The 13,876-nt window shown below is 42.3% G+C and overlaps 1 protein-coding gene across 1 annotated transcript; it reads right to left on the bottom strand.

Annotated features, from left to right (window-relative positions):
- Positions 1 to 456: 456 nt before the first annotated feature.
- LOC149661084 (calcium-activated chloride channel regulator 1-like) lies at positions 457 to 13,384 on the bottom strand. Its single transcript, XM_089842480.1, has 13 exons — positions 12,610 to 13,384; positions 10,348 to 10,696; positions 9,262 to 9,436; positions 8,399 to 8,549; positions 8,212 to 8,339; positions 7,052 to 7,664; positions 6,554 to 6,814; positions 5,114 to 5,254; positions 3,653 to 3,803; positions 3,434 to 3,586; positions 2,972 to 3,163; positions 1,693 to 2,080; positions 457 to 603 (listed from the first exon to the last, which is right to left on the bottom strand). The coding sequence occupies exons 1-13, from the start codon at positions 12,829 to 12,831 to the stop codon at positions 552 to 554; spliced, it is 2,976 nt and encodes a 991-aa protein (XP_089698606.1). The 5' UTR covers positions 12,832 to 13,384; the 3' UTR covers positions 457 to 551.
- Between the last annotated feature and the right edge of the window lie 492 nt (positions 13,385 to 13,876).

The raw sequence follows: 13,876 nt of genomic DNA, 5'->3' as shown, positions 1-13,876 counted from the left end.
ATGTGTACAAGTATATCCTTATTGGATGTAAAATGTCGTCTGATTTACAGTATATTTGCTATGCTTTGTATACTGCTTTAATATTTGATAAATTTTAACTTCAGTATTTGTTCTTAAAAAAAGAAACATTTCCATATCTGGGTTAGTAAGTTTGTAAGTAGTCCTCCTCGGAGAGGTAATATTTTGGTTTTCCCAACTTGTTCATGTACTGTTACGATGATGCGAATAAACGAAGGCGCGAACACGCGAGTGCGAGCTCAATGTGGACAAAGCTTAACAACGGACAGACAGACACACAGACAGATACGGCCGTTACAGAACCTCTCCTGGACTACGTCACACGGAGAGGTAAAAACTAACCACAATATCTTATCAGCTATTGGAAAATAATAAGTATATTAGTTGTACAGCACTGCAAATAAATATTTCAATAAAAATTTTATTATGTGAAGTTTATTTTAATATTATTGTTACATTTATCGAAAGGCTAAAATTATGCCCAACTCTGCATAAAACTACATAATATAATATAAGTATACGCAAAATATATATCACAGCAGGTATATCACCACCATTATTAAAATAACGGCGAGCAAAACGAACCTAAAATAACCCCCGTAACGTTAGTCAGAAGTAAAATTTTAAAAGCCGACTTCCATGGAAAAGAGTTCTAGCGAACTGAAAAGCGAACATCGAGACTAACAATGGAGCGACCGTGCCGATTTTCGAATCCCCGCTGGGACAAAATATGAAAGGGTTCTAGCTAACTTAAAGCCGTGCAATGTGGTTCTAGCGAACTGAAGAAGCAAAAATTCGAGAGGAAATAAATTTAAAAGGATTTCTATTGTTCATCTTCAGTTCGTTAGAACCACATTGTCTGGCTTTCAGTTAGAGAGAACCCTTTCAACTTTTGACCCAGCGGGGATTCGAAAATCGGCACGGTCGCTTCATTGTTAGTCTCACTCGATGCTCGGTTTTCAGTTCGCTAGATCCCTTTTCGCTGGAAGTCGGCCTTTAAAGGGAGGGTGAAGTAGAAAATGAAGAGATTTTTTTATCGATTCTTCTACTAATTATAAGACCAGTCTGCATAGTGAAACCTTCAGGAAATACTTCCGATTGATTTTAAAATTCAAATTAGGTTCAGCGGCCATTTTACTTGTTTACATTGTACCGCCTTTCTCCAAGACCTTGTCGTCTGCAAGCTTTTTTTTCCTTTGTTATTTTGGGGACACTTTAGCAGTCTGCATAGTGAAACATTCAGGAAATAACAACTCCGAATGATTTTAAAATTCAAATTAGGTTCAGATTTTAAGGATAATTTTAAATAAGCCCCTCCGACCAATCACGTAACGCCCTGCCTTTTTATTAACCAAATTCTAGTGGCACGCTCCATGTCTCGCGCCATGATTGTCACGTAGCGCGCAAAATTTATCAAATCTCGTGATAAATTTCATTCGACACTCAACGTGCCACGAGAATTTTGTTAATAAAAAGGCAGGACGTTACGCGATTGGTCGGAGGGGCTTATTTAAAATTATCCTTAAACTCTGAACCTCATTTGAATTTTAAAATCATTCGGAGATATTTCCTGGTTGTTTCACTATGCAGACCGGTCTTATAATTAGAAGAAGAATCGATAAAAAATCACTTGCTTTTCTACTTCACCCTACCTTAAAGAATTAAAGGTCTTACCCGGCAATAAGTCCAGTTTCGGTACTGGTCAACCCACCAGTCTCGTCATTACTGGACGTCGTTTCATTCCCCGGGATTTCAGTAGATATTGGTGGTATAACAGTTGATAATTCCTCTAAAGTTGTCGTTAGGTAAGCGACGACTACATTAGAAACCGGGGAGGTGTTGTTACTCGCGTCCGAAGTAGTTAGGGCGAAATAGAGAAGCCCCCCTTTCTCATCTTTATCTAATTTTAAGTTGACAGTTTGAACCAGGCCGTATTTATCGGGTTTTAACGACCCCGCGGTTACTTGCCGATAACCAATTTCATTTCCAGTTTCGTTGAACCGTAATCGAGCATCGTCTATACTTGTAAAATACTTTATATTGTATTTAGAGGCCTGTGTATCTGCTCAAGGTTAAAAGGGTTATTATAGACAAGGTTATAAACGGTGGCTCAGACTGCACCTAACCCATGGACAAGCAAAGCCATGTTAAACCCGCGTTAACAAATGGCAATGCGTAGCACGCGCCCTCACGCGTCTACCGACCGCCGCAATTTATCGCCGAATGTCTCGTCATGAACCTTCTATAGAGAGCTTTCACCTCCCTCCCAAGTCTTACCGCTGTTCTGGTAGCCATATTGGGTGGTCTCAGCTTCATTCCTGCTTTAAACCCACCAATATGGCAGCGTCAATAGAGTAGTGTCGGTAGAGAGGGGAGTAGACTGTGTATCCCTCCCTCTAGGCGCGCTTTTGTAAGAGGGGATACTGTACGCGTCTAGTAGGGGGATGACACTGAGCTAAGAGATAGAAGGGTATGACGTTTGCATACGTTGAACGGACATTACTCTATTATGTCACGAGACTTAGCTCCTCCTCCAACTCAACTGAAAGCTCTCTATATTGATTGAAGGTTCATGGTCTCGTAAAGAAAAATTCCTCTGTAATGGTTCGGGATATTTTTTAGCCAAGGCTTAATGTTAAATAGACATTATAAACAATACCTGAGTAATATTTACAAAAACTGTAATTTGATAGATCGTTTATGAATCTCTAATGAGAGAGAGGCTAAAATAAATTATGAAATTCAACTCGCTTTTACAATTTAGTCAGATTTCCCCACCCATATCAGTGACTGGAGACCTCTACACCCCAAAAAAACAAAATGGCGCGAATTTTACTAGGGTTCGGTGAAAAACTTCCAACATCCGCCGCCACAGCGCTAGTGTCAGGCGTTGCTCTAAGCAACCAGTTGCCTGCCCATGGGTTAGGTGCTCTGAGACGGTGGTAACACTTACCATCATCGTAATTGTTTCCAGGTGCCGTCCATGTTAGTACAATTTCTCTATCCTTAGCTTCCAGGACTCTTAGATTCATAATACGGTTCGGTGGATAGATATCCAAATTTTCTGGAATCTTCCAGTTAACTTGAAACGTGGCGGCCACTGCTAGGGAACGTCGGAAAGTTTCCAGCGAGGTCCATCTCGGGCCTTAAATTATTAAGTAGGGGGTTAACACCATAAATAATTTAAAGCTTAGCGCGGCTCCTGTGGATCCCCTACAAGTTGACTTTCCTGCTGAACTCCAGTTTTGGCTTGGCAAAGCTAGAGGCATTTGTGGGCGGGATTTTAACGTACATGTATAAATTACGCCCACTAGCCTTTGCCAAGCCAAACCCGTACGTAGTTCAGGTGGAAAGTCCCCTTGCAGGGGATCCAATGGAGCCGCGCTATGCTTTAAACGTTTGAAGCGTGATATACCTGTCCTCGAGAAGTCTTGAATAGGGAATTGTTGCAACACTTGTACCTTCCCGGCGTCTCCAATAGCTACGATACTGATGGTGTAGCCACCGGATTGCCTGAATGCACTGTAGTAACGACTGTAAATACCATCCGATTCGCTTATATCAGGATCTGTGCCAGGTATACCTCGTGAGTTATATGTTACGCAACGTGCTCAACTATATTTCGGTATCTTACCACCGGCTCCATTATCGTATAGTTCAAGCTCGTGGCCTTTAGACTCTTTTCCCGTGTGGCTAATTGTGGCGGTTACATCGGCGCCTCTGATAGGACGCGTACCTTGCCGAAGATCGGCGTAAATAATTATCGCGTAGGGGACATATTTATCCTAAATAAGTAAGAGTTTTAAATATTGATATTAGCAGAAGTAGAATGAGACTAGAAGTAAAGAGCTGTGGCATTGGTAATAGATCCTGGCACTAGTGAACAAATTTGAGGATTTTATGCCGCTTCCCACGCGCCTACACTAGAGAGAAAAAATTGGTCGAGTTCCAAAAATATTTCCTATCCCCTTCCCCTCAACCTAAAGCCACGGAACACGGACGCGGGTGCTGGAATCTAGTTCGGCCGTCTACCGCCACGAGCGTCTAACTTTATGGAGGGAAAATTCAGAAACCGCTACCAGAGGGCCAACCGTTGGCGTGTTATCAAGAATATTCACTTTCGCCGAGTGAATAATTTGATTACCTCAATACTTCTAGTCCCTTATCCTACTTCTGATATTAGGCCTGTGCGGGTAGTGATTCTTGGGTTTCGGGTCGGGTACGGGTAGTTGAAAAACTTCCGGTCGGGTATCAGAGCGGGTACCCGAATTTCTAACGGGTACGGGTAGTTGAAAAACTTCCGGTCGGTTATCAGGGCGGGTACCCGAATTTCTAACGGGTACGGGTAGTTGAAAAACTTCCAATCAGTTATCGGGGCGGGTACCCGAATTTCTAACGGGTACGGGTAGTTGGAAAAACTTCCAATCGGGTCGGGTACCCGGATTACTAACGGGTACGGGTAGTTAGAAAAACTTCCAATCGGGTTAGGTACCCGGATTTCTAACGGGTACGGGTAGTTCAAAAAACTTACAATCGGGTCGGGTACCGGATTATTAACGGGTACGGGTAGTTAGAAAAACTTGCAATCGGGTCGGGTACCCGGATTTCTAACGGGTACGGGTAGTTGAAAAACTTACAATCGGGTCGGGTACCCGGATTTCTAACGGGTACGGGTAGTTGAAAAACTTTCAATCGGGTCGGATATCCGGATTTCAAACGGGTACTCGAATAATTTGGCCTAACAAAACTACCATTATTCGGGTGCTTTTCCGGTACCTAAAATTCTTCCTTGAATTTCTCTCTGGCTTTATCACTTTGTTCTTCTCTAATCTCCTGGCTGGCTTTGTTCAGTTCCTTTTGGAAAAACAAAGTAAGCCAGGCGCCTAACGCCCTCACTGTTGGTTTTAGGCGCACCTTCTCCGCCTGAGTGCCAAACCTATACCCGAATGTTCTAAGCCTTGTCACGGGTAATGAGCGGAAAAATTTAAATATTCGAATACCATCGGGCATTAAGAAATTAATTTTTCGGGTCGGGTACCCGACCGGGTAATTGTTGGGTACCGGGTATTCGCACAGGCCTTGTTAAGACATTTACCTTTTTCACCCACTCGAACCAAGAACGGAGGTTAATTTGCCTCGATGTGAATTTCGAATCAGTTGATGAAACTACCCAAACTTTAACTACAATTTCGCTCGGGCCCGTCACGGTAAAATTCAGGGATCCTTCCGTCGCGATCTACGAGAAAAAAGGTGCTTATGTAAACATAATTAGTCGTACCAAGAAGTGATTTATATAAGAAGGCATAAAATATCGTCCGTCGCTCGCGTGATAGTCGACAACCCCCCTCATTGTAAACGGAGGCGGGTCTTAATATTTTATCTTACTCTACTTTTCGTTAAGCCTTGGTTTGGTTTTTGTAACTCACGAAATCATAAGTATAGTACACTTAATTCTATTTAGAAATAATTATAGAACGAACGATTTTCGCGTAGAGACACATATTAAAAAATCCATTAAGTTAGTTAAATTCAAAATCCATTAAGTTAGTGAAATTCAAAATCCATGAAGTTAGTGAAATTCAAAATCCATTAAGTTAGTGAAATTCAAAATCCATTAAGTTAGTGAAATTCAAAATCTTTAACTAACTTGCTAATGGCAATTAAAAACAACTGTTGTACCGTTTCAGCACCGCGGTAGCCTCCATTTTCTGTTTTCTTTGCTCGAGGTTTTTTTCCTCTAGTCGGAATAGGGAGCTAACAGTTCTGCCCCTGAAACGTCACACCCTTCTATCTCTTACTGGAGTTTCATCCTCCCTAACGGTTGGAAACAGTATTCTACGCGCAAAAATGCCAACCAGAGAGAGGCTGCGTGACGTCAGATTTCCCCCTAGCCAGTTGTTAGCTCCCTATACGTCATTCCCGTCTGTATGTATGACCTATCCCCACGGGATCCAATGGGAAAGCACAGAGCAATGACGAACATGAAAGGGGTGGGGCCGACACCGGCGTAAGAGTAGAAGCGTAAAATCCCGCGACTTAAAGGCGCGTTTTCAATCAAGATTTTTTTGAACAAAAATTAAGCTTTTGCTTCAAAAGTGGCAGCGGAAAGCCGAAGCAAAAAATCTTGGTGTTTTCAAACAAGCTTCAAATTCAGCTTTTCGTCTTTTAAGGCTTTAAACCTTCGAGAAGCAGATATCTAAATGAGTTTGATATTTGCTTCTCATTTTCTTTAAGCTTTTGCCGCTCAAACAGTTTTGGCGCGTTTTGCTAGGGTTTAGGACTTTTTTTGAAAAGAAAATGACGTCTACACACATGAAAACACGCCCACTTGTAATTTTTTATTCATTTGAAGCTTGTTTGAAAACGATACGAGTTTCAGCTTTTCCGTTTTAATTTTTTTGAAGATTTTTTATCTTCGAAAGCCCGTCAAAAGTTCTCAAAAAAGCCACAGCGAAAAGCTTGGAAAAAGTTGATTGAAAACGGGCCTTGCCTTCTTATATAAATCACTTCTTGGTCGTAAGTGGGAAAATATTACGTTTTCAGCGGAAAAGTTGAAGCAATAGGCGAGACAGTTCTCTCCGAACTTGTGGCTTTGAAGTTGTCCTTCCAGAGCGTTGAAGATCGTGTATTGTTTGTCACCCAGAGTGACAACAAGACTGTTCCTGTCCATTGATTCAGTTTGGCCTCGCGTCGTATTTTGATAGGCGCAAATGTCTAATTTGGTAATTCCCTCGACTTGACTCAACGAAAATGGCACGCTTTGCGCGCCCATATTGGAAATTGAAACTTTGGTGATCTGCGAAGATAAAAGAGTTAAGTACTTCCAGGAAAGAACACCATAAAAGGGACTGGCCGGGGCTGTTGGGGCGAAGGGGGTGGGGTCAAACGGTTGGTTAGCATATTACTACCCGCCCGCCGCGCCGGTGGCGCCATTCCTTATGGCCAAAGAGCTGGGAGTTTTCCCCCTGAACTAAGGGCGGACTCCACCTCAACCCCAACAGCGCCGGTGAGCCCCTTTAATGACCGGCTTTACCTCGTTTCTATGAGATTCTTTCCCCAAGACACTAGTGAAGGCCTCTTGTAACCTTACAACGGTGGACACGACACCGGAAGTCTTGACGTCAATGACTTTTCCCGCGTTTGACAAGATGGTCTCTCTTAAATTCGGATCGAGCTTCACACCGGATGGATATATGATCAAATTCAACTTTATCTGTGGATTTTTATCCAGAAATCCCTTCAAGGTAGCTGGGTGCTTTATTTTAGCGTTAGTAATAGCGGCAACAGTTACTGGGTAGTCGCCGGAACTCCGAAGTAAGGCTTCCAAGGCGCATTGAAGACAAGAGTCGTTCGGATCATTAGTCGAGGCGCTAAGTTTGTTGACTAGAAACTGTCGATCGCCGTCGATAATTTTAACCTCGAAGATATTTACCAACGGCTTGCTATCGAAGGAACCCGCGTAGGCAGTTATGTTAGCCGGTATCTCTTCCTCGAAGAATCGTTCCAAAACCGGTCTGATGTTTTCCAATGGAAAATCATTCGGACCCGATTGCAACATGTGCCTTCCAACGTCCAGGAGAATAGCCAATCGAAATTCGGGTTCTTGAAGAAAGTTGAATCTCGGAATAGCCGGATTTGCGCTCGGTCTAAAATTAATCGAAATTACCGTAATTTTTCAGGTTTTCTAGGTTCCACATAACCCATGGACAGGCAACTGAATAGGGAGCTAGGTTTGCTTAGAGCAACGCCTGACACTAGCGCTGTGATGGCGGATGTTGGAAGTTTTTCACCAAACCGTAAAATTCACGACATTTTGTTATTTTTTTGAGGAGTAGAGGTCTCCAGTTACCGATATGGGAAGAAAATCTGACTAAATTATAAACGCGAGTTAAATTTCATTATTTATTTATTTTAGCCTCTATCATTAAAGATTCATAAACGAGCTATCAAGTTAGTTTTTGTAAATATCACTCTGGTATTGTTTATGAAGTCTGTTTAACACTAAGCCTTGGCTAAAAATATTCCGAACCATTGCAGAGGAATTTTTCTTTACGGGACATTTGGCGATAAATTGCGGCGGTCGGTAGACGCGTGAGGGCGCGTGCTACGCATTGCCATTTGTTAACGCGGGTTTAACATGGCTTTGCCTGTCCATGCCCGGTTAGGTGCTCTGAGGGTCGTTGAACAACTTACATGACAAACTGAAATTCGGGTGATTCTCTGATGACTGTCATGACGGATTTTCCGTTGCAAAACGCGTTTTGTCTGTTGGGTGACGTTGGATTGTGAGAAACAATGTTGTCCTTATCGCAGAAACGTCCCTAAACATTGAGGTAATTATGAGTTGGAGTCAGGAGCTTGTGGTAATTGCTCGGCTTACATGAGCAACTTCGGGGGAAAACATTATGGACGATTTAATCTCCTGATTTTCCTTGTTTTGTGTCACGATGGGGTCCATATAGCACCCATCGTCTAGGGGTAAGCCTGTCCTTTCGTTGACAGATACCTTACAACTTCCTCCATTTGTGTCTCTAATCACGGATTTAAAAAATCACCATCCGGAAGTTGGAAAATATACAGGCTCAAGTTATAAGCAAGAAGTGAAATCTAGTTTACTAGGAAGAAGGTATAAATTCGCGCCACAATTCTACCCTTATCTAAAGTCCAAACCAGGGAGGAGAGACTTGAGAGGGAGTAATAAAGTGAATAGGCGTGTTCGTTCGCTTCGTGGCTAAACTCGTCTCTCTCCGGCGCTGGCTCTGCCACTCGTCGCGGTGTCCGCGCGCATGCGTCAAATTTAAAAACCGGCTTTGAATTGGAAGGGGAAGGTATTTTTTGAATATCCTGCGCGTTAGCTAAAATCGTGGAACGGAGATAGAAATTCTTACCCTCACTTTATTCCCCCTTACCATTTGTATTACGGTTTTTTTAGCATTAGATCAACACTCCCTCTCAAGACTCTTCTCCCTGGGCCAAACGTAGGTCCGGAGGTAATCCCCGCCTCTAAATTACAACCAGCAATCATATCATTGGTTCTTGAAAACTGTGCACGTCAGCGCAACGCGAATGACGAAAATTACGTATTTTCGGACTGAAGAGAGGCGAAATAGCCCGGCCTCCTTTTACTCCCCCCCCTTGTATTTTGAAAGGGGACTGGGACTATGGCGCGCGAATATTTATTAGGCAAATTATACCTTCTCCCTAGTAAACTAGATATCCCTTCTTAATTGTTACGACACTAACCTTTCTGCAATGACCAATTCGGTATTGGTACAAGAATTAAGTATCGCGGTATGGTTATCTCGTCCAGTTGACCCAGGAACAACCGAAAACAATGGATACAAGAGGTCATCGGCGTACCCTCTTTCTTCAAAAACTCCGTAACGATAGCGGGCGTATTCCTTGATTAATTCTTTAACTGGCAGGTGAAAAAGTAGAATTTTATAACCTGACCTATGGATGAACCGGTACCAAAAGTATACAGAATAAAAACGAAAAGTACACTTTGACTTTGTTGAAAGTTGATCACGAAGTGTAATATGAGAAACCCCGCCTCCTTTATCCCAGAATAGTGTCGACCCCCCTCTGCGTATGATTACCTCCCCGACCGTGGCACAGGGAACAAGCCGTAAATAGGCTCGTAAAGTAGTACCAAAAAATAATGTTTGGATCGCTAAAATCATGTACTACTATCTATAAACCAATGACCAGTCTGTGAAATAGCACACTTCCCCTGGTCCCAAACCAGTCTTTACATTTTAATTACTCCACGACCGTGGCACAGGGAACAAGCCGTGAATAGGCTCGTAAAGTAGTACCAAAATGATTAATGTTTGGATCGCCAGAATCATGTACTACTAAAATATCGGTATTGGTTGAAGTATCGGGTTTTGGATCATAGTGAGTAAATATCGGTATCGGTTCATGTTTGCTCCAGTATCGATCGGTATCGGTTCATGTTTGCACCGGTATCGATCGGTATCGGTTCATGTTTGCACCGGTATCGATCGGTATCGGTTCATGAATTTGCACCGGTATCGATCGGTATCGGTTCATGAATTTGCACCGGTATCGATCGGTATCGGTTCATGAATTTGCACCGGTGTCGATCGGTATCGGTTCATGAATTTGGACCGGTATCGGTTCATGAATTTGCACCGGTATCGATCAGTATCGGTTCATGAATTTGCACCAGTATCGGTTCATGTTTGCACCGGTATCGATCAGTATCGGTTCATGAATTTGCACCAGTATCGGTTCATGTTTGCACCGGTATCGATCGGTATCGGGTTAAGCCTGGTATCGACCATCTCTAGTAGAAATACTAACTATGGATCTCTCTGGAGGTCGGGTCACTAGCTGGCGGGATTTTGTTGAAGTAAGCTTTGGGTACCAATATGTACTTTCCCGGTTTCCCACATTGACTAGAGTACTGAACTGTCAATGGTCGAGGATAGACGCTGGCTCCTTGGAACTCGGTATCGTTGGAAGTGACACGTATCGCGGCGGACTCGTATGTTTCCTTCTTAGCCCTCGACACCGGGACAGGTGGATTAAAAATGTCCCAAATTCCATTGTAAATTTGCCATGATCTTGGAATTAAGAAGTTGATTTTGTCCAAGCTCGTCAAACCATCCGTGGCTTTGTGTAAAGCTTTCGAAGCCTCCAGGAAAATCCACTTTATTTAATGATAAACTTTATCAGGTAAATTCAAGGTTATCAGAAGTCCATGATGGTTATGGACTTCTGAGGATACGCAGTCGCACAAGGTAAGGAGAAAGTAATATCAGGGAGTAAGGAACGTTAGAGGGAGTTTTGATCTAATGCTAAAAAAACCGTCATACAGTGGCAAATGGTAAAGAAAGTGGGGGGTAGGAATTTTTATCTCCGTTCCTCAATTTTTGATAACGCGCAGGCGCGAGTGACGTCGTTTACTACCGCCAGCAGAGAGAATTTAAAAATTATCTCTGCAGCCAGCGCCAGCTTCCGCTTCCACCATCGACTGCTGCGGCTGCTGCCCCACTCACTCTGTTCGACTCGCCGTCGAGATAACCGGGAAGCCCGGAAGGCGAATTTGCGGTATCGTTCGGTAGGCGTTATAAAATATTCAACGTTTTAAAGCTCAAGTTTCGAAATTTTTTGAGACATTTACCAAGTCTTCATCTAAATATTATAACATTTTCTTTAAATTTCAACATAAATATAGCTCTGAGAATAAAATTAGACACGAAAACTACACTAAGCCTTGGTTAGATATCATCGGCTGAGGCCGAGCGGCGCATCTCGAGCCGCCGGCGGCCGGGCTTGCCGTAACGGCGAGAACAGAAAAATACCTCGTTAAAAAACAGATGCACGACGGTTTTTAAATTTGACGCATGCGCGCGGACACCGCGTTGAGTCCCCGAGTCAGCGCCAGAGAGAGACGATTTTAGCCACGAATCTAACGAACGCGCCTATTCACTTTAATACTCCCTCTAACGTTCCTTACTCCCTGCCATAACTATTCATCCTAACTTTTAATACCCGACTGTTACCCGACAACCATTTTTGGGCTAAGCCTAATTACCCTAATACCCGAGACAAATTCGGGTACCCGCCCCGATACCCGAGAATAATATTTTTGATTACCCGAACCCGATTCAAAATTGAATAATCATAACCCGCACACCTCTACTAAATACTTTATGAAACCGTTGCCTACGTTAATCAAGGCCTGTGCGCGGCGCCGATTTTTATTTTCCATTTGCCAACTTAAGTTGCCAAATTCTCTCACCTGAGAGCGCTATTAGCTGGACTTAAATAATCTATATCTATATAAATCAAAGTCCTGACTGACTGACTGATAATCAACGCCCAGCCCAAACCGCTTGCCCTAGAAGGCTGAAAATTTGCAGGAACGTTACCCATGAGTAGTAGGCGCGTACTAAGAAATACTTTTCCAATCCGCCGCCATCTTAAAAAATGGCGCCCAGAAATGTAAAACATCTTCACTATGCAACAAAGACCGCGCGTTTCCACCGATTTCACAAATATTTAGTACACTGGTTTCCTTTAACCTACGGACGGGATGAATGGTCTTTTAGGTTCGATTTGTTGCCATCTTTTTAAATGGCGGCCAAAAACTTAAAAGCCCTTCTTTATGGAATAATGTCCGCGTGAAAAGTAATAAAAAATGTCCCGACGGTCTGACGGGCAACGCTGAGTGCGTTCGCAGCTAGGGTGCTACAAAAATATTAGTCGAATCAGTAAAATCTACCCATTCTTTATATCATTTTGATGGAAGTTCTTATTACACGCGAGCGACGCCGCGGGTAACAGCTAGTTAGAAATATTCATTTTCTCGCGCTTGGAATTTGAAATTCTCATTTTCGTGCGCGTTTTGGTCCAGCTCACAATGCCATCTCGCGGTAAAATAGGGAGAAAATAAGAAGTCGCGTTTCTTAAAAGTCCCCCCCCCCCTTCGAAACTACCGCGCACAGGCCTTGATTAACGTAGGCAACGATGAAACACAGAGAAGGGAAGGAAATAGACAGTATTAATCCAAAAAACCCCAAGCGAATCCCTAGCTTATAATTAGAATATAATTCGTACCTTAGCATTTTCGATCAAATTTTTGGCTTCGGTGATGCTGATTTCTTCAGGAAATGCAACAGTCAACCCTTTGTTCTCCCGTATCGCGTAGTAGTCCGTTCTTTGCTGCCCATTTTGCGAAAAAGGTTGATGACGAGTAGGCCTAATATATAAGGCGCCGGGAACTCGGAATATACAGAACACGATTATTAAATAATGTAATCCGTGTCTCAATAATGACATCGTTGGACTACAATACGGGGAGCCGTTATAACAACCACACTAATTAACTGGTGCTATAAACTCTTCTGGGTATTATGATCCTTTCTAAATCCAAATCTACACGTATAGTTTTACTTTTGATTTTTTTTACATTGATAAGATAACTTTTTATCGTATCAATGGTCACCTAGCGACGGGAAAACTATACGTGAGTTTTCAGTTTCTTATCGGGTTCGGGTAATCAAAAATATTGTTCTCGGGTATTTGGGTAATTAGGCTTAGCCCAAAAATGGTTGTCGGGTAACAGTCGGGTATTAAAAGTTAGGACGAATATAAAGTTTTTATTGATTTAATTAAGAGCCCAGGGTCATCCCTAAAACGCTCTAATCATAACTTGTTTGGCGTGGCCCTTAGGACTAAATATCGTACAGGGTTGCCACGAAATTTTCAGAACCAAATTCCCTGACTTTTCCAGGTTTTCCCTGACCTTTTTAGGCCGAAAGTGTAAATGTTTATAGCACGTTTTATATGCTTATAATCAGAGGTGAGATGAGACTAGAAGTACTGAGCTAAACAAATTCTTCACTTGGCGAAGGTGAATATTCTTGATAAGACACGAACGGTTGGCCCTCTGGTAGAGCCCTTCACTTCTAGTCTCATCTCACTTCTGTTATAATTAAATAAACTCTCTACATTAAGTTTTCCATTGTATTTGTTGCACCAAAATGATTAAGAAATATTTTAAATATAAATAACAGTCTAAGAGATATTTTTAAAAAGCATTTACTTTACAAAAACAATTCTAGACATTTTTAAGGATTGCTCTAGAGTTTTCTTTGTTAAGAGAAGATGAGGAGAAACTTTCATTACTCTTTCAATAAAGACTTATCCACAGAAATTTTACCCACTAAAATCAAATTCCCTGACTTTGCTGAAATTTTTAAAATTCCCTGACTTTTAGGCCCATTTTTAAATTCCCTGACTTTTCCAGGTTTTCCCTGACCCGTGGCAACCCTGTCGTACAAAATTTTCAACTTACCAACGTTTTTTGGAAAACCCTGTATTC

This window comes from Phalangium opilio, unplaced genomic scaffold, assembly GCF_054372755.1.
Source record: "Phalangium opilio isolate 3A_F unplaced genomic scaffold, DU_Popi_V2 ptg000070l_1, whole genome shotgun sequence".
In the NCBI taxonomy this organism is placed as follows: Eukaryota; Metazoa; Arthropoda; class Arachnida; order Opiliones; family Phalangiidae; genus Phalangium; species Phalangium opilio.
The sequence above is the reverse complement of the archived record's forward strand: the minus strand, read 5'-3'. Positions and strand labels throughout refer to the sequence as shown.

Excerpts from the sequence above, each read along its gene's own strand:
- LOC149661084 (XM_089842480.1), bottom strand. The coding sequence starts at position 12,831 with ATGTCATTATTGAGACACGGATTACATTATTTAATAATCGTGTTCTGT. Across the intron at positions 7,665-8,211 it reads CCCGAATTTCAGTTTGTCAT|ACCGAGCGCAAATCCGGCTA; the intron begins GTAAGTTGTTCA and ends GATTAATTTTAG. Across the intron at positions 6,815-7,051 it reads AAGAATCTCATAGAAACGAG|ATCACCAAAGTTTCAATTTC; the intron begins GTAAAGCCGGTC and ends TTATCTTCGCAG.